The sequence below is a fragment of the Sturnira hondurensis genome, unplaced genomic scaffold (genome assembly GCF_014824575.4).
Source record: "Sturnira hondurensis isolate 20B ecotype Veracruz unplaced genomic scaffold, ASM1482457v3 Scaffold0007406, whole genome shotgun sequence".
NCBI classification, from domain to species: domain Eukaryota; kingdom Metazoa; phylum Chordata; class Mammalia; order Chiroptera; family Phyllostomidae; genus Sturnira; species Sturnira hondurensis.
The window spans coordinates 5,606,494-5,626,173 of record NW_028080037.1 but is presented as its reverse complement, the minus strand read 5'-3'; the positions used below and the strand labels follow the sequence as shown (position 1 = coordinate 5,626,173).

Below are 19,680 nucleotides of genomic sequence, written 5' to 3'. Positions count from 1 at the left end.
CCAGTGATCTCCAAGATCCCTTTGGTTCTGGATTCAGGTAGACCCTCCTGGGCTTCTCAGGAGTGCTTCTCCACTCTCGTGTTCACTATCACTAGAACAGTGAACTTCCTGCCGAAGGCTGACTCTTGGTTCTGTTTCACAGAATTGAAGAACTAACCTGTGGTGGGATGGTCGAGCAGGTCCAGGAAGCCTTTGGCGAGACCATGACCTCTGTGGTGTCTTTGTGTGCTCGTTACCCTATTGCATGTGCAAATAGCATTGGGCTCTTGTGCACCATCCCGTATACCAGGTGAGCGAGGAGATGCTTTTTTATTGTGTGTGAGTTATACCACAATGGAGTTGGTTAAGTAAAAAAAATTTAAAAATTGGATTGTTTCGCTTTGATTATCCAGTGACATTATCACCCTAATTAAATGAGCTTGCATTCTGACACTTAAAATTACTACATAAATTCCTTATTGTTGAGTTCTTATATGATCAAAAGTGGCCACTAGAGATTATGTTACATTGACGGAATGGAGAGATTTGAAGGAAAGAAAAAGGCTCCTAAGAGATTACTTGCATATTTGGCAAAAATTGTTTGCATATGCACATCTATTTCCCCTCTTAGTTATTTGGTTAGTAGTCTGAAGATATCAAGCAGTCATGATGTCATTCTTTGAATCTCCTTATGATAAAATACATAATTTTAAAAAAATTTTAATTTTATTTGTAGAGAGAGGGGAAGGAGGGGAGAAAGAGAGGGAGAGAAACACCGATGTGTGGTTGCCTTTCATGTGCGCCCCCTACTGGGGACCTGGCCTGCAACCCAGACATGTACCCCAACCAGGAATTGAACCAGTGACCCTGTGATTCACAGGCCAGCGTTCAATCCACTAAGCCACACCAGCCAGGACAAAAAATATGTAATTTTTCTATTATGGCAACCTTGAGTTGATGCCATCAGTTTTTATTTTGCTGTTCTGTATGAGTAAACCAGAACTTGAAGTTTCTTATTTATGAAGGAAAACCTCATTCTACAAAAATATTTCTGTGTTCATTTATTCATGGTAGTGTCATAAGTCATAGACAAAAACTGTACTGACATGTCTTCTGTTTCTTTGATGACCTGAGTCTCAAGTGAGAGGTTCCTGAGGGCTGATGATTCATGTCTGTTCTGTGCAACCCTTCCTGCCTGCCCAGGAGCGAGGAGAAATGCCTGGTGCGCAGTGGCCTTGTCCAGCTCATGGATCGACTGTGTAGCTTGAGCAGTCAGACCGAGTCCAGCTCCAGTGAGAAACAAACCAAGAAGCAGAAGGTGGCCACCATGGCCTGGGCAGCCTTCCAGGTGCTTGCCAACCGCTGTGTTGAGTGGGAGAAAGAAGAAGGTAAGAAGCAGGATTCCTTTCTAGAAGGCATTGATTTCTTCTGTTGATGTGTTTGTTTATTAAGTATTTGTGCTGGATGGGGAAAAGAGAGCCTGTGTTAAACAACATAATCAGTTGGGTTTAATCAGTTAATGATTTCATGAGAGCTTCTTCATCAGCGTGATTCTATGAAAATCTATGACTACACCGTGACATTAAACAAGAGCCTAACCTAGAGGGCATAATGCTATGTGAAATAAGCCAAACACAAAAAGACAAGTACTGAGTAATCTCACTTGTATGTGGAATACAAAAAGCTAAGCTCTCAGAAACAGAGAATAGAATGGTGTTTACCAAGGGCTAGGAGAAGAAAAAATGGGGAGATGTGGCCAAAGGGACAAACTTTCAGTTATAAGATCTGGGGATCTAATGTGACACATGACAGTTAATACTTTATTGTATCCTTGAGAGTTGCTAAGAAAGTAAATCTTAAGTGTTCTCACCACTCACACAAGAAAGATAACTGTGAAATGATGGATGTGTTAACTCGATTGTGGGAATCGTTCACAATATACAGGTATATTAAATAATTGGGTTGCACACCTTTTTAAAAAGTCCCATTGTACAATCTGAACACACACCATTTTTACTCGTTAATTATGTCACTGTACAGCTCTGGTGGGGGGACGGTAACCACCCTGATGAAGCACAGCAACCCCAGGAAATCAGGAAGATATTTTTTTCTTTCTTGTGGACACTGCTAACAGTCTCCAAACAAATATTTTATGAAATGATCTTTCAGTTGCACTTTCAAGGTGCATTTTTCAAATTATTTTTGAAATTAGTTGCCAATCTGATTTAAAAAATAAACTTGAAGGATAATTACTTCATAATATCCCAGCTGTGTATATAGCTTGTTTATTTATGCTTATTCATCATCATACATTCTGTTGTCTTGAGAGCCAGGCGTAAGATGAATAAGGCATCGTTCCTCCTCTTGAGAGACACAGTCCAATGGGGGAAGTAGACCAATGAACACATAATTATGGGGTAATCAATGGCATAACTAAGGTGAATGCAAAGTGCTGTGGGGCACAGAGGTTTCTGCAGACAGCTGTGCGAGGGATCAGGCAGGGGCAGGCAGTTCGGGGGGGCTTGAACACAGGGAGGCCGAGAGGGAGCACTTGCCACAGCTGCAGGCTCGCCATGGCTTCCTGGGGTTTCACCAGCCTTTTCCTGTCTTTACCTCTGAAGGCGGCTCCACGGAGGCCGTGCACTCAGGTCTGGCCCGTCAGGTGTCCAGCCTTCTCACTAACCATCTTGCCCGAGCGACTGAGTGCTGTGGGAACCAGGCCGCTGGGAACGATGCTCTGCAGGACGTGCTCAGCCTCCTCAATGATCTCTCGAGGTATGGCAGGCCCAGCCGGAGCCCCGGGAGCAGCTGGCTTTCCTCCGGAGTGACTGGGGTTCCTTCGGGTGGTCTTTGTCTTTAGAACCATCTAAATTACTAGGCTGTTCTGTCATGCTCCTGCCTCAAGAAAAACAGTAGAGAATAAAGTCATTGAAACATAGTATGTAGTTTGAAAATGTGAGGATTGTTTAAATGATTATAAAATACTATCATTTGCTTTAATACTTTCTGGTAACATCTGCTAGACTTTCAAGTTTATGCATTTGCATTCAATAACCAAAAAACCGTGACCTTCATTTAGCAAGACTGAAGAATAATCAGTCAGAACCCATGAAGAACTCTTTCTCATGCAGTATCTTTAGAAGAAGACCTCTGTGGAGGTTTGCCACTGCCATGTGTGAGCCACAAGGCCCACAGAAGCGCGTCCACAGGGACTGCTGGTTCTTTGGCTTCTGCTGGACTCTGCTTTCTCTTTAGTGCAATGCGACAGGCTCAGCTGTGTCAGGTCCCAGACTGGTGAGACCCTTGGTCTCAAAGTACTCCTTAAAAAGGAATGAGAGACTAAACCGTAAGCCCCTAGAGCAGGCTTCTACGTCTTGGTGCTCTGTGAATCACGCTGAACTATGGGATCTCATTTAAGTAAACATCAGGGCCTAGAAAATATTAAAAAATCTTTCTTAAGTATTATTGGTCAATTATGAGCTTTCATCAAATAATTACAAAAAACCCACCCCAAACTCTTAATTCTTCTTCGTAAAAGCATGGTGCCAAATCCTTGTGTTCCTCATGAAATCTGAAGTCATCTGTTGGTCTCACCTCGTTTAGGGACCTCCTGCTTTTGAATTTCTGTAGGCCAGCATTGCCAACATTGTGTCCCTTTGCTTCCTTCTTTCCCAGGAGTCACATCGGCAAAGCCATCCTAAGCCAGCCGGCATGTGTGTCCAAACTCCTCTCCCTGCTGCTTGACCAACGCCCGTCTCCAAAGCTGGTCCTCATCATCCTCCAACTGTGCCGGGCAGCGCTCCCACTGATGAGTGTAGAGGATTGTGGGAACGTGGAGCTCCCACCCTGGAGCTATTCTGTTCCCTCCCTGAACAGTGAACAGGAGGATCCCAGTGACCCAGCATCCAAGATTGCCTCATTGCTCTTAGCAAAGCTGGCAGATTACGTGGTCCCAGGTGAGTGGCTTTTGGATGGGAAAATGGCACTAAGGTACCCACTTCTGTGGACGGTCAGACTGAGCTCTCACTTGTCCACAATGGCAGCTGTGTACATCTGTGATAAAAGAGACAGAGAAGGGACAGAGCAGGGGAGAGGGCGGAAGAGAGACTCCAAACCAGTGTTGTCCCTGCAAAAACGTCATTACGATTTTTCTGTTTGCTCGAAGGATGTCAGACAGTTCTTTCTCCAACCGCTTCTGAACCGGATACCACATTGACCAAAACTAGTCCCAAGAATTCCTTAAAAGGAGATAAAGATCCTGGAGAAGAGAGTGAAGCAGTGGATGGCAAGCTCTCCATCTTCATCCACAAGCGGGAGGACCAGTCATCACATGAAGTTCTCCAACCATTACTAAGGTGACAGTGACTGTGATAGCTATATGTCATCAAGCACTAACCATGTCGCAGGCCCTTACATGCTAAGCCCCTTAACATGCATCAGCTGTCTGAGCCCTCTTAGCAAATCTGAGATGTAATCATTATCACTGGCATCCCTGCTCTTGTCCAAGAGAAACAGGCTGAGCTGAAATGCAGACACAGGCCCCTCTACGCGCAACTTAACCACAGCTCAGCACCATCTCTCCAAACTCAACGGCGAGCAAAACCCTGTTGAGAATATATTGTTTGTGTTCGTGGAGAGTTTGCAGTGTGACTTGGGCTTTGAGAAGGAATAATGCAATATTATTGGCATCCTTCAACCATCGGTAAATTTAAGGATGCCATTGACTGGGGTGGAGAAATAAGAGGCACTTTTTTAAAGCTTTAATTCATTGAAGTAGGAATGGTATGACCGCTTAACAAGAAAGTAGCAGTACATCGTTATTACCCAGTGATCACAGCCTGTGGGGGCCTGTTAGTGAGATCCAGGACAGCGGGAAGGCCTGCCGCGACCACAAGGGAGCGCGGAGCAGGTGTTTCTGCCTCAGACGGAAGAGTCCTCTCTCCAAATGGATGCTTGGGTGATGGTGTCATCTTCATAATTGGGTCCCTTGTCTGCCATCATGGCAACCGAAAACACTAACGGGCTGCTGGCGTAAACTAAGCAGGGTCAGAGCACGTCAGTGCTTAAAAGAAGAAATCGCTGAGATGTTCTTGAGCATTGCAAAACGTCACAGTATAATTTTGGGGGCACAGGAAGCTGAATTGTTAGAAAGGAGAATCTAATCATTTACACCAAGGCATCAGCTCCATGCTCCCGTTGCAGTCCCAGCGCTTTGGGATTTAGATCACTCCCTCAGTGCCTCGTATGTGCCCTGCCTTCCCTTGATTATAGGTTCAGACTCTCGATTTTGTTCAGCTCTTTAGTTTGTACATCATTTTCACATAGGCTTTTAATTATCTTTCTACTCTAAAATCAGCCGCTTTGATTCCTTAAAGTGCTATAATTAAGCAATAATAAATCATTTTCCTTTTGGAAAAATTGAGTCTTCCTTTGAATTTTAAAAACCCATAATGGTAGCCTGACCATTGCTGGGCTGCCTCCCGGCCACCACCCCCAACTGTGGCCCTGCCTGAGCGCTGCCTCCCTCTGCCTTCCCTTTGCAGTAGCTCCGAAGGACGGCCCTTCCGACTTGGTACCGGTGCCAACATGGAGAAAGTCGTGAAGATGGATCGAGACATGACCAAGGTAACCCTGAAACGGAGAAAACTGCTCTGACGAGGCTCACAATGACAGCACACTTGCCGTGCTTCAGGTTTCATAAGACTTTGTTTTAATTAATTCAAGTTCCCACAAAGAAGCAGGGTGGCAAATTGAAGTCAGTAGTTTAACTGAGGACATTTTCAAGAGAAGTAGTCAAAGTCAACCTGTCATTAATGTTAACAAGTAGAAGAGAACTCTTGATTTCGGCCTAGAAAGTTTTTATCTGCTCTGATCAAAGTTTTACAGCCTAAAATACTTTAAAATTGATAATAGGTGAAAGGTGGTTAAAAGAATAATAATAGATAATAAGAAATAAAGACAAATAGCCTATCAAAATACAAAAATATGCCCAGATCCGCAAATTACACAATATATAAATGAAGGAAGGGAACGAAAACAACAGTAGCATGTCATTTTTCACCTGGCAGACGGGTGAGAAAGGTCGCAAGTGCCCATCCTCCTCCAAGTGAGGGCGACAAGGCGCTCTCACACTCCGGAGACAGCCGTGCTGCACACGGTCCTCCCTGTAAAAAACATGGAATCTGTGCGCACATAACTAGGTGATTGCTTACAGAAATCGTTATATGTGAATTATAATGATTTTTATAAATCTTAAAAATCAGTTCTTGTAATTGTAAAAAATGTTAAATGTTCGTATAATGACATACTGTACAGGTATAAGAAATTAAAGTCAGATAACTATGCCAGCATAGGAATACATTCATGATATTTTTGATAACTGATAGAAATAAATGGAAAAATTCTGTGTGTAGAGTGACCCGTGATTATGTAACTCAGAATTTGCAGAGAAAAAATCGAGAAGACGAACAATTGTCTGTGTCTAGGTGAGGACATGGGATGTTTTGGGGAACTTCACCTCCCACATACAATATTTGAATGTCTGAATTTTTAATAATGAGCCTGGATTGCTCTGGTAGTTGGGGAAGCAGGTTTTACAAAGAATAGAGATGAGAAGAGTGATGTGAATATCAAGAGTGTCTTCACACTGACCCCCAGGGCGGCTGTTGTGAAGTGATCACGGAAGAGGCTGCAGCTGCTCTGCGGAAAGCAACCAAGTGGGCACAGTCAGGCCTCATCGTCAGCGTGGGGCCCCCAGTGGAGTCGGTCAGCCCAGAGACTGTGAGTGGCTTGTCCACAGGCGACAAGAAGAAAACCGCCCAGACTTCCATCTGCCGAGAGAGGAACTCTGAGCTTGCCAGGTAAAACCTTCCGCAGGGTAGAACCTGTCCCTACTCCCCTCAGATTTACTTTTGATGGATGTTTTTAGGGTTTTAATTTTATATCACCTACTTGACCTGCTAGAATAGGGACTGAGGACTTCAAATGCCCCTCCGAGGTTGTAATGAATGAATAGGGAGGCTCGCCTGGCTGAGAAGACAACCTGTAGACAAAGGGTTGTTTTTCTGAGAAAGGCCACTACCAGAATCACCAGCTACAGTTCATTTTTGTTTTTTGGAGGGGAGGCAGGGGGTATCAGTGAACTCGGGTCCTGCTTCCTTGACTTCTTCCATGGATACTCCCCACCATTCCAACTATCCACACAAACTTCTTTCCAGGAGAGGAAAGGCTGCGTGAGTGTTGCCTCTGGGAAGTTTGTGCCAGGTGTTCTGTGCTTGCGAGCCAGGGGCAGACCCAGCGTCATGTCTTTTCCCGACACTGATGGCCCACTCAATCCAGAGTTTGAGGTCCCCTATTTCGGAGGGCTCTTTAGTTAACCAGAAAGACTGGGAGGGAGGGGGTTTCTTCCTAATGACAACTTAGCTTCTCCTTCTCTCAGGCAATGAAATCTGCTTTTTCTGATATGAATAGAAAATGTTTTCATCTGGGGCCAACACTAAAAGCTACTTCTTTACATTCTTTTAAAAAATTTTTATTTGTTGATTTTAGAGAGAAAAAGGGGGAGAGAGAGAAAAAAAGACATTGATTTGTTGTTCCACTTATTTGTGCATTCATTGACTGATTCTTCTATGAAAGGCAACCAAAAAAAAAAAACCCAGAATTATCTTCTGGAAGGTGGCCCCCTTGTAGTACAGGCTTTCCCTGCCAGGGGAGAGTCCTAGAAACTCACCTGTATCAGTTATCAGCTGGCATTGTTGTGAGAGGCTGTGTTCGGCTTCAGTGAATTTTTTGGAAGGTTCTTTCAGCACATCTGCCCATTTCATGAAGGTTGGTTTACAAGCACACCTGCCCACACCGGGCTGAGTGTTCAGCAGTTTTTGACCAGAATGGTATGACTCCCATGCTCCACCCTCCCTGTTCACCAGATTTCACCCTGAGTGACTTTTTTGTTTCCCTGGATGAAAAAAGTCCTCAAAAGAAACGTTTTGTCAGTGTAGAAGAGGTGAGACAAAAAATGGCAGAAGCACTGAAAGGCATCAAAATCGACAAGTTCAAAAATTGTTTTGAGCAGTGGGAAAAACATCTTGATGGGTTTATTGCATCAGATGGAGAGTACTTTGAAAGTGACTGAAGTATAAACATGTAAGAATACACAATTTTTTATAAATTCCGGGTTTTGGGGGTGTCTCCCTTCATATGTGTCCTAACTGGGAACCAAACACACAATCCCGATGTGTCGGGACTACAGTCTCACCAGCTGAGCTTCCCGGTCAGGGCTGCTATACATTCTTAACCATGGCACCGGGCACTGACAGTCTTCCCTGTTGACACACGCAGGACCGACCCCGTCCGACCTTTCATCAGCGGCCACGTGGCAAACAGCATGGCCGCTGAAGTGATTGCCTTGTTGCACAGCTTATTAATGGCACCCGAATCAAATGCTGCTCAGATATGGACCACAACAGCAGAAAAGGTTAGTATGGTGTTGTTGCTTAACTGAGGAAGCAAGAAGGACGTTAGACTTTTTTTTTCCCCAAGTGATTTTTTTAGAGAGAGAAAGAAAAAGAGAAACATCAGTGTGTTGTTTCATTCATTTATGCTTCTTGTATGTGGCCTGACTGGAGATCAAACTTGCAACTTTGGTGTGTCAGGTCGACGCTCTAACCAACTGAGCTGCCTGGCCAGGGCCAAGTTAGAGTTCCTTTTTTTTTTAAGATTTTTAAATTTATTTTTAGAGAGAGGGGGAGGAGGGAGGGAGAAAAATGTCGACGAGTGAAAGAAACAGCAGTCAGTTGCCTCTCTCACACCCCCGACTGAGGACTTGGCCTACAGCCCATGTGCCCTGACTGGGAATTGAACCCATGGCCTTTCGGTTCACAGGCCACCACTCAGTCCACAGGTCAGGGCTGGAGTTCTTTTTGAATCATACCTAGTAAGGGGCATTTTTAGTAAAGTAAGACTTCCAAAATTGGCTAGTTATTACCTGTTTCTCCCCTGAAATTTGCTTTGATTTACTAGTTTCAACTCTGTTCGCATACATCTCCTGTCACTGACAATCCTAATCTTGCAGAAGACAAGACAGAATTCTCAGGGAAAGAATGGCACCTTCGTTTCTCCTTCTTGCTTGTGTTCCCGTGGCACCGACGTTAGGAAATCATGCAGCCTTGGTTACTGGACTCATTAAAAATACTTGCTAAGCCCTACGGAGGGCCCTGTGTGATTTACACTTCCTGAGTGCTTGTCAGGAATTCATCATTCTGTGTAATCGTCCAGTCTCTTGAAAGCTCGAGATCTGTAACCAAGTTCCCGTTCCCATAGTCCTTCTCCTAGCGAACTCTGTATATCTGTCCCGAAGGTAATTAGGTGTCGAGATGTCGGCAGTGTGCTGGAGTGGTTTCCCATCAGATCAGGTCTTGCTTTATTTTAGGGATTTTAGTAACACAGTTTTGATTCTCCAGTATCTTGAGGTTGTGTGTTTCCAGTTCTGTCTAATTTCCTAAGGCAAATATAGCAGGAATGTCAGTGGTCGTACCTAATAGTTATTTCAAACCTTCTGTATCCACAGTTCTTTCAGTACCTGGGCCCCAGTCACTGTTGTGGACACTCATCACCCTTAGTATCAAAATGACCAAAACTCCAACTCCTCCTACATGGGCTGCTTCTTTTATTTAGGTTCTGTCTCGTGCGCTGATGTACATTCCACAATTGGGGAAATATGCCGAAAGCATTCTGGAAAACGGAAGTAGTAGTGGCAGAAAACTCGCCAAACTTCAGAGAATTGCCCGCCAGGCCGTTGCTGCACTGTGTGCACTTGGGGGCTTCAAAGAAACGATCAAGATAGGGTCCGAGGTTCAGGTAACCAGCCACCATTTCCCCAAACATTGCTTTTCTCTATATATACATACCCACTGTTTAACCTGACCATCTGTAAGACAAGTATCGTCCACCTAGTTGGACAGAAATCCTTGGTCCTTCAAGCTAAATCAGGAATCTGAGAAACTCATGCGTTCTAATCTACACTGTGTTGCAGACTATTTAAATATTAGAACAGTGCTATATGTTATTAACTGTAATACTTGTGTCTTGTGGCATCATTAATATTGGCAGCGTTTTAGAATCGAAAGTTTTGAGATTAAATCATACTGCCATCACCGTGGCATAAGGTTGTAGGACCTGTTGTTAGCTCATGTTCAGGAGTTAGTATCTGTGTTTTAATAAACTGTTAGTGTGATGCCCGCAGTGACAGCTGTGAATGTACTGTTCCCGCTCGTTACACAGAGTTGCTTCTACTGTGAGAGCCGGTAGGTGCTGATGCATCTGTGTCTCTAGGTTGTAGGGAGAGGAATATCAGGAAGCATCGGAGTAGTGGCTTCTATCAACGAACAGGAAGGTATAGCGACAGTCAGATTCCCACCTGTAGACTGTAGAAAGACTTCGCAAGCATCAGACACACTGACTATTCCGTTGTCTAGACTTTGTGTTCCAAGATCAGAGGTAAGGTGATTTTTAAATGCATTATAAAATGTCTCTGCAAATGGTAACTGTACTGTAATGAATAATATGCACAGTGCAAAAGCATTTGGTTGTCTTAAATTTTAGTTGTGATGTACATTTATATATTGGTAATAATTATTTAATAGTCACATTTATGTGATAATTCTTATCTCAATGACAAAATTCAAGTCTTTGGTTAGAAATATTATATTGTTATATCTGTAATTATTTTGGTCTAGTTTGTAATTTTCTGTATGGCAGTTTTTTAACAATATTGTAAGAATTAACTCCAGGTAATAACACCCTCATTTCTTATAAACTAACTACTTGAATTTAACTTTTTGCCGTGCCCCTCCCCCCACCATCAGGCATTGCCTCTTCATAAACTGTCCATTACTGAGAAGGTAGTACAGGCAGTCCAGTCCATGTTGCTTCCTCAGGAGGGAAGTCTCTCTATTCATACCTCACTTCCTGCAACAGGAGATGGGTCAGCTCCTGTGATGGCAGTCGTTCGGCTCCTGGCTGAAATAAGGACGAGGTGAGCACTCTCCGAAGATCCCCTAATGTGCCCAGGTGGTGCAGGCTACACAGGCAGGGGTCCTTGGCGGGCCCTGTCCTACGGGCTTGAGGGGTCCACAGCATGAAGTTCATGGCTACTCGAGTAACTGGCACCATTTTCTTGTGCACATTCACTCCGGTTTTGTTGCATTTCCCAATTTATGCAACTTTTGTCACAGTCCCCTAATTTCTGCACTTTGAAATAAAGTTTAGCTGTTCTATGAAATAAGTAATTAAAATGTGATATGTGGAATGCATACAGAAGGCTTCACTTGTTTGCTTTGGTAAAAGAACTTTGTTCTTTGCCTTTTAAAAATGGTTCAGGCTACCTTACTATGTATCTGGTCCATCACTGCCCAAGTTGATAACGAGAGAGCAGGGAATACTCACAGGTGTTGGTGTTGGAAAGAAAAGCAGTCTTTTCCTGTAAATACATTTATTTACCGTTAAACAACAGAAACTTTGCCTTTGATAATGAGACTTCTCAGAAAGCTCTCACATGTATTTTGAATTGGGTAAGAATCAGAAAAATACAGGTATTCCAAGCATTTAGATTCCTCTTAGTTCCAGAACGCTGATCTTGCCCGTGGAGGAAAAGCGTTTAAGAGATGGTGCTGACTTCTCACCCGGCACTGTGTGTCTCTCCATTTAGTGGAAGTGACAATCACTTTTCCCTTTTCTGATGGTCTGTGCAGTATCAGCAGTTACTGTGTGGGAAAAGAGAAGTTATTTATGCATTCCCAAACCAGCCCAGCTCAGGAGATAGTAAGAGGAAGGGGGAGTTTGAACCTTGTTGTAAATTAGGGGACAAAATTGATTGAAATGTTTTTCACAGTTGACTTTTTAGAGAATGAACATTGATGACTTTGAAATATTGTAAATCTTTTAACATTAAGAGCATGCCTGGTCATGGCCCAGCTTTTAGAAGACAGCTTATTTTGTGAAGAATTCATACAACAGTGCCCCGCAGCTGTTGAAGTTCTTAACCTAGTAGCCCAGGAGTGCAGTGCTGGTGAGTACCCGTCGTGGAAAGGACCGTGTCTTACTGAGTTTTGTGAGCCCGTTGCAGCTGGGTAGTGGAACATAAATAGTTCTCGTATGCACTCGTGCACACTCGTATACACACCCAACCAAACAGCTGAGCTCTGTGGGCAGCACTTACTACGGCTCATTTCCATCCAGGTCGAGAAATGGAAACGGAAAGCTTTCAGTACACACCAAGTAGGAAGTCAGCATTTTTCAGCTGAACTTCAGGACCACGTCAGAATGGTTTTTCTCCTCCATTCATATTGATTCATTGCCTTTATTCCCCTATTAGAACTATCTGTGAATGGTCCTTAGGGCTGCAGGTGCTTTCTGACTGTTGTGATTGGCTCCATATGAATCCAAAGTCAGGAGTGCACACTAACATCGACCTGTGTGTGTGATTCTGAAAACGTTTGAACAGGGGCACGAATAGGGAGAGCAATACAACGAACCCTCGTGCTTCCATCGCCGGGCGTCCGCTGTTGTCACTCAGAGTCCACCCCGGTTCCCCTGCGCTTTCCCTCCTGATCGTTTCTAAGCCAATTTTTGGACAGTATTTTATCCATAAATATTTTAGCGTATGTCTCTAAAAAACAAGTACTCTTTTTTAAAAAAATAACCACTATGCCATGATCACATTGAAAAAATTAACAGTAATTCTTTAATATTATTAAAATACCTCACTAGTGTTCAGCTTTCTAATTCTCTCAATAAGTCATACTTGTTTTTACATTCATTGATGTAATCAGGATCCAAGTAAAGTTTATGCACTGTAATTCACTACTATATCTTTTAAATTTCTTTTAAAATATAGATTTCCCTCAGTGTCTCTTTTTTCCCCATGAATTATTTGTTGAAAGGTTTCCCACAGTCTGGATTTTGTCGATTGTATCCCTATGGTGTCATTTAATATGTCCTTTTGTCTTCAAATTTCTTGTAAATTGATAGTTGGCTGGATGTTTTCAAGTGAAAATTCATGCTTTGTCCCCAAGGATATAATTGGACTGAATGTGAAATTGTTCACAATTAGATTAGCATTCCTCCAGTGTTCTAGTACCCGCATTTTCATAAACTGTAAGAAAGAAATGAATCTTAAACTCCCTTACTAGTTTTAGTTTATTCCTTTTTACTCATTTTTATTCATTTTATTTACAATTCCTGATTTCATCTGCTTTTTGAGTAACTCTAATCTTGTTTCTGCCCTTAAATTGTTGTCCTTTTTCACATTGTAGTGATTTCTGTAGGTTTGTTTTTGCTCTTTAATTTGTCTCTGTTCTGTATCTGTTTCACTTCTCAAATCTCCTCCCTCTAATAAGCATAGTGAACCAGGGACTATTGTTAAAACTCAGGGAGGCCCTAAGAGTGAGAAATAGAACAGAAGAAAATGAGTTTGCTAGACTTCTCAGGTGAATTACTTGCAACTAAATTTTTGCCTGTAATTTAGCGTGACACTTGTGATAGGTTCTTAGTTCTCTGCCTCTGCTTTTTAATATTCTTGGTCCAGGTTGCATGTAAGACATTTTTGAATGATTTTATCAAACATATAATGTGCTGGATTAATCACTTGCTTTTCCATAGGACTCTTTCTGAATAGCCTCTTCTTTGCATTCTATGAAATAAAGAGGTCTTAATCTGGGAAGTTAACTTTGGTACATAGTATACAAGCTAGAAACCATAATAATTTCGAGCAGTGATCTCAAATGCTTTTAGTAATAACCCGCCGAGCCCTTTTCTCTACTAGAAAAGAGCTTCGTGGTAGCAAAGGGTTGGAAAGAAACGTGTGGGAAGTACTTACCACTTGCTACAAAAGAGATGACTATAAGTTTATGTACATCAGATTATATTCTGAAATAGTGTCCTATGCCATAAACTATAAAGGTGCCCAGTCCTCAGTCGTTCACTTATAAAGACACAGTCCCTTCTCCCCCAGTATCTGGGTTACCTCGCAGCCGTGGGTTCTGAGCCGACGGAGTCGTAGGCTGTGCTCAGGAGAAGTGGTGTTCGTGGTGTTCGGTAAAGAAGATTCAGGCTGGGGGGCAGAGGGGGAAGTTCTTTGATTTTTATTTTTGGTACATTAATTTTTTTATTTCACACATGAAAATATTATAAAATTTGTAGGCAATGACATATCGAGTCTCGAAAATGAAAAAGTTCAATGAATTCCTTCTATTTTACTTCATCAGGGATAAATTAAGTGGCAGATTTGGCCATTGTAATTGTACAAATTGTACAGCGTCTCCGGTCCGAGGAAGAGTATCTAATTCCAGCCGATCCAGGAAGATAGCGCTGCAGAGCTTTTCCCATGAAGAAACAGTCCTGAGAAAGCAACCTGATCCCTTGGTTGAAATAGCGTAGAAAACAGATTTTGAAACTGAAGAAAAGGCTTATAGAAACCAAAAAAGTTCTCAGTTTTATTTTGTATGCTTACAGAAGCCAGAATCTCTCAGGTTCGGCTTTTTCCTCTTCCTTCTTTCCTATATACACTCATTCCTCAAGCCGGAGGTTTTTCCTCAAACTTTGAAACTTCATTAAGAATCCTGGGAAGTGTGTTTAAAATGCTGTCCAAGCTCTACCCAAAAGTCACAACTGTAAGTTGCGGAGGACCTGGGACAGCTGTGCCACTCAAGTGTCACCTGAAGGAGCAGTGCTCTGACTCCTGCCCTGACCCCCTTCTGTGTCCGCCTTCCCCGTGCTGTCCTTCCCCGGGATCTGGCCCAGCAGCCGTTCCTCTTAGCAGGACCCCCGCTCCTGAACACACCAATGTTAAAACCATAGTCACTGCTGACTCTGGAGCCAGCTCTCCTCTCCGACTTTTGTTTCAGGTGACCCTCAGACACTGAGTTGAGTATGATGTCCTTACACCAATCAGTAGCCATATCTGATTCTTGCTTTGAAATGCTCCTGAAATGTATTCCTTTCCGCTTGTGCCCACCACCAGCTCCTGAAGTCAGGTGCTTTCTCTCTTGAGTTTAGACAATCTGCATCGCTCTTTGAACTTGTTCTCCCTACACCTCGTCTTGTCCCACTGTCATCAGCTGCTTTCCCGCAGCCCCAGTTGAAACTTCATTAAGAATCCTGGGAAGTGTGTTTAAAATGCTGTCCAAGCTCTACCCAAAAGTCACAACTGTAAGTTGCGGAGGACCTGGGACAGCTGTGCCACTCAAGTGTCACCTGAAGGAGCAGTGCTCTGACTCCTGCCCTGACCCCCTTTTGTGTCCGCCTTCCCCGTGCTGTCCTTCCCCGGGACCTGGCCCAGCAGCCGTTCCTCTTAGCAGGACCCCCGCTCCTGAACACACCAATGTTAAAACCATAGTCACTGCTGACTCTGGAGCCAGCTCTCCTCTCCGACTTTTGTTTCAGTTGACCCTCAGACACTGAGTTGAGTATGATGTCCTTACACACCAAACAGTAGCCATATCTGATTCTTGCTTTGAAATGCTCCTGAAATGTATTCCTTTCCGCCTGTGCCCACCACCAGCTCCTGAAGTCAGGTGCTTTCTCTCTTGAGTTTAGATAATCTGCATCACTCTTTGAACTTGTTCTCCCTACACCTCGTCTTGTCCCACTGTCATCAGCTGCTTTCCCGCAGCCCCAGTGTGAGTAGTGGTTGTCAGGGGTGTGGAGCCGTCACCGAGGGGCTGGCTCTCCCGAGCCTGGTTACTGCTGTGAAGTTGTCACTTCTAGGTCAGAATGAGCTTACAGCCGGTTGTGGCAGTTACTCGTTACTGTGACCAAAGCGCAATTTCTCATGGCTTTCTCGAATGCCAAGTACAGGAGCTTTTTACTCTCACGCCAGTCTGTCAGTCCCTCTATTAAGTCCCCCTTGTGGAAGATGTGCCTCCGCCCTGCCAGGCAGGCCCTGCTCCCTTCTGACTCGGTGTGATCACCTGTCTGCACGGACTGTCTCCGTGACACTTGTGACTGCTGGATTATGAGGACCTAGTTGCAAATAGTTCATTGTATCATCCAGTTTAAGGTCTCTCAGAATAATTTTTAAGTCATTTTAACCAAAACTATTACAAAGTGCTTATTAAAAATAGCTGGGCTCTTTGTTGACTAGTTTACAACGGGCTCCATGGATTTTGTAACTTGATAGCTTCCCTCTTTGATTTGTCCGTTGGGAAACACGGGTCTGGGCTTGTGCCCTCCGGGAGTAAAGGAAGGACACTGAGCACGCACCTCGAGGCCTGCCCTCGTGCCCGCCTCCACTTTGACTCTCGCGTCTTCGCCTCAATTTTCCTGTCGCTTTCTAATCCATGTCATTGGATTACATTAGCTGTGGTACAACTTCATGAATCTTTCTTGCTATTATCCAAAACAGTTCTGTACTTTACTTTTATTGGACTACATTTTATTCCTCCTAAGACATCTTTTTCTGAAATTGTGGTATCATTCACATATCATACAGTTTACCATTTTAAAGTGTACAACTCAATGGGTTTTTATATATTCACAGAAGTGTGCAACCATCACCACTGTCTAATTCCAGCACATTTCCAGCCCCTCCCCTGACAAAAAAAAAAAACTTTGTACCCAGTAGGCAGCCATTCCTCATTATAGTCCTTCCCCAAGTCCTATGGCAACCAGCAATCAACTTTCTGTCTCCCTGAACTGGCCTGTTCTGGGCATTTCATACAAGTGGAACCATACCGTATGGACCTGTTACGTCTGGCTTCTTTCACTTGGCATCATGCTTCCAAGGTTCACTTGTGCCGTAGCAGGAATCAGTGGTGGTTCCTTACTTTTTATGGCTGAACAATATTCCATGGCCTGAATCGACCATGTTTGGTTTATCCATTGATTCCCTTGTAAACACTTTTGTTCCTACTTTTTGGCTGTTTTGAATAATGTGCTATAAACAAACATTCATGTGCAGGTTTTCATGTGAACATACGCCTTCAGTTCTGGTGGGTATATATAGGAGTAGAATATTGGGTCTTACAGTAATCCTATGTTTAAGTTTTGAGGAACTGCTTCCTTTGTTGGGTAACTATTTTCCCAAGTGGCTACACCATTTTACAGTCCCACTGGCAATGTATGAAGGTCCCCATTACTCCCTACCCCAGCCAACACTGGTGTTGTCCATCTTTTTTATTACAGCTATCCTGGCAAGTACGAAGTGGCATCTCATTGCGCTCTTTTTTTTTAAATTTTATTTTATTTATTTATTTACCTTTTAGAGGGGAAGGGGAGAGGGAGAGAAACATCAATGTATGGTTGCCTTTTGTGCATCCCCTGCTGGGAGTTGGCCTGCAGGGAACCGTCCTGCAACCCAGGCATGTGCCCTGACTGGGAATCGAACCACAATCCTCTGGTTTGCAGGCCTGTGCTCAATCCACTGAGCTACACCAGCCAGGGCTCATTGCGCTCTTGATTTGCATCTTTCTAATGACTAGGGATGTTGAGCATCTTTGCATGTACTTATTGGCCATTTATATATCTTCTTTGGAGAAATATGTATTCAAATCCCTTGCCCATTTTCAATTGGACTGTCTTTTTATTGTCGAGTTATAACAATTCTTTAATATCCTAGACATACTAGTCCCTGATCAGATATGACTTAATAATATTTTCTTCCAGTCTATGGGTTATCTTTTCACTTTCTCAAAAGGACACATCTGTGTCTCTTGAAACATAAAAGTTTTTCATTTTGATGAAGTCCAATTTATATAATATTCTTTCATTATTTGTGCTTTTGGTATCATGTCTAAGAAACCATTGCCTAATCTAAAGTAATGAAGATTTACACCTGTATTTTCTTTTCAGAGTTTTATAGTTATACACTATAGGGTTTTTTTTAGGTCTTGGATTCATTTTCAATAAATTTTTGTGTGTCATATGAGGTATTCCAGAGATGTCTGACTCTCCTATTCAAGATTATTCTCATAGTGCCAAGCCACCTGGAATACGCTTTCTTTTCTGCTTATTGAGATCCTGTGTTTTCTAAGGTCTAATTTAATGCTATCTTCATTAAGTCTTTCTGGATCCTGGTATTAAGTCATCACTCACTCATTTGCACCTGCATTTGGGCCTCATATAACAACACTACGGCCTTGTACTCTGTTCTTCACTGTGTGTGCGTCCGCACGTGCCTGTCTTGTCTCTGAGCCCAGACTGGGGGCATCAGCTCATATAGTTCATACCCTCCCACACCTACGACGCCTTACTCATAGAGGTTGGATAGGCATTGGACTTTCTTAAATCCATTTAGATTATAAGAATAATAGCCTTTACTTGTTAGATGATAGCAACAGCTTTTATGTGAATGTTTGCTCTGTGCTAAAGACTCAAAAGCTGCCCTTCAGGTATTTTATCTCATCTTCACAACCACCCATGAGGCACAGGCTCCGTTGTTGCCCCCATCCTGGAAGCGAGATGGCAAATACTGAGCAATGGAGCCAGAATCTGTATCCACGCAGCTCGGGCTCCAGGGCCCGAGCTCTTGACCATGTGGCTCTGCTGCCAAGCTCTGTGTAATAGATAAGGATGTCTTAGCATCTGTGCCCTTTTGTAAGAATTTGAATAATCTCTGCAAGCGTTGCTTTGACCTGACTGCAAAGGAGGTGGAGCCCTGTTCTCACACACTCGGTGTGTTCCCTGCAGGAGAGCGGCTGGCAGTTGTGGAGGTTCAGTGTGAACGGCTGAGGATGCTCTACCGGGACTGTGCTCGGCCCCCGCCTCCGCCACTGCAGGCCGACCGGAGACAGGTGAGCCCTGGGCAGTCACCACACCTCCTGCCCGACGCAGCTCGTGGCATTGACCAACGCCAAGTAGCACGTTAATGGTATTTAGAATGAGCATCTGCTACGCTGTTTGGAGGTGTGGACTGCAGTGACAGGCAGAGGAGCAGAGCGCATTAGTTTATAAATTTCTGTGTTGTGAATAACAAAGAAAACTTCATCAAAATTCTAGGTCTATAGTCTGTCTCACAACAAAAAGAATGTGCAGAGAGAATGAGAGGATGATTACGAAGCAAAAGTGGTAAAATGTGAACAGTGGGTATGTCTGAGACTGTGCCTGCAGGGCAGCACTATCATAACAGCCAGAGTGGAAACAGCCTAAATGTCCATCAGCTAATGAACGAATGCGTAAAATGTGATGACTGTGATTCCATTCATGTGAATGTCCAGACCAGACAAATCCATAGACACAGAAGCAAATTGACGGCTGCCAGGGGCTGAGGGGGCAGAGGGATGGGGGTGGCTGCTGGTGGGCAAGGGTTTTTTTGAGGAGGACAAAAATGGTTTAAAATTAAATCCTGGTGATGTTTGCACAACTCTGAATGTCCTAAACACTATTTAACTATGCCCTTGAAATGGATAAATTATATTTCAAAAATACCAGTGCAGCTAAGTAAGAGAATATAAAAATTGCAGTGTTCTTGCAGTTTTCCTATAGGCTTGAAGTCAATTCAAAATAAAAAGTTAAAAATATATTCATATGTAAAAGAAATGTCACCTGAAATCCTAACATTTCCAGTTACCTACAATTTTTTTACAAAAATGGGTTTCTGCAGTCCACACTGTTCTGTGTCTGGCTTCCCCCTCTGTGAGCACCTTTCCACATCAACCAACCAAAAATAGTCCAGCGTATACGTGCGCTTCAGTTGAGTCACTCAGGCTT

At 43.4% G+C, this 19,680-nt stretch overlaps 1 protein-coding gene across 7 annotated transcripts in view; it reads left to right on the top strand.

Moving 5' to 3' along the window:
- The window catches only part of HECTD4 (HECT domain E3 ubiquitin protein ligase 4), a 156,770-nt gene that overhangs the window by 95,037 nt on the left and 42,053 nt on the right, over positions 1 to 19,680 (top strand). For all 7 annotated transcript variants that reach the window (XM_037052132.1, XM_037052130.1, XM_037052131.1 and 4 more), the window contains exons 33-45: positions 143 to 289; positions 1,183 to 1,367; positions 2,601 to 2,754; positions 3,655 to 3,935; positions 4,145 to 4,334; positions 5,523 to 5,604; positions 6,637 to 6,839; positions 8,317 to 8,452; positions 9,652 to 9,834; positions 10,309 to 10,473; positions 10,842 to 11,011; positions 11,928 to 12,043; positions 18,661 to 18,764. In XM_037052132.1, coding sequence (XP_036908027.1) covers positions 143 to 289; positions 1,183 to 1,367; positions 2,601 to 2,754; positions 3,655 to 3,935; positions 4,145 to 4,334; positions 5,523 to 5,604; positions 6,637 to 6,839; positions 8,317 to 8,452; positions 9,652 to 9,834; positions 10,309 to 10,473; positions 10,842 to 11,011; positions 11,928 to 12,043; positions 18,661 to 18,764 — 2,116 coding nt within the window. The remainder of the gene's footprint in view (positions 1 to 142; positions 290 to 1,182; positions 1,368 to 2,600; positions 2,755 to 3,654; positions 3,936 to 4,144; positions 4,335 to 5,522; positions 5,605 to 6,636; positions 6,840 to 8,316; positions 8,453 to 9,651; positions 9,835 to 10,308; positions 10,474 to 10,841; positions 11,012 to 11,927; positions 12,044 to 18,660; positions 18,765 to 19,680) is intronic.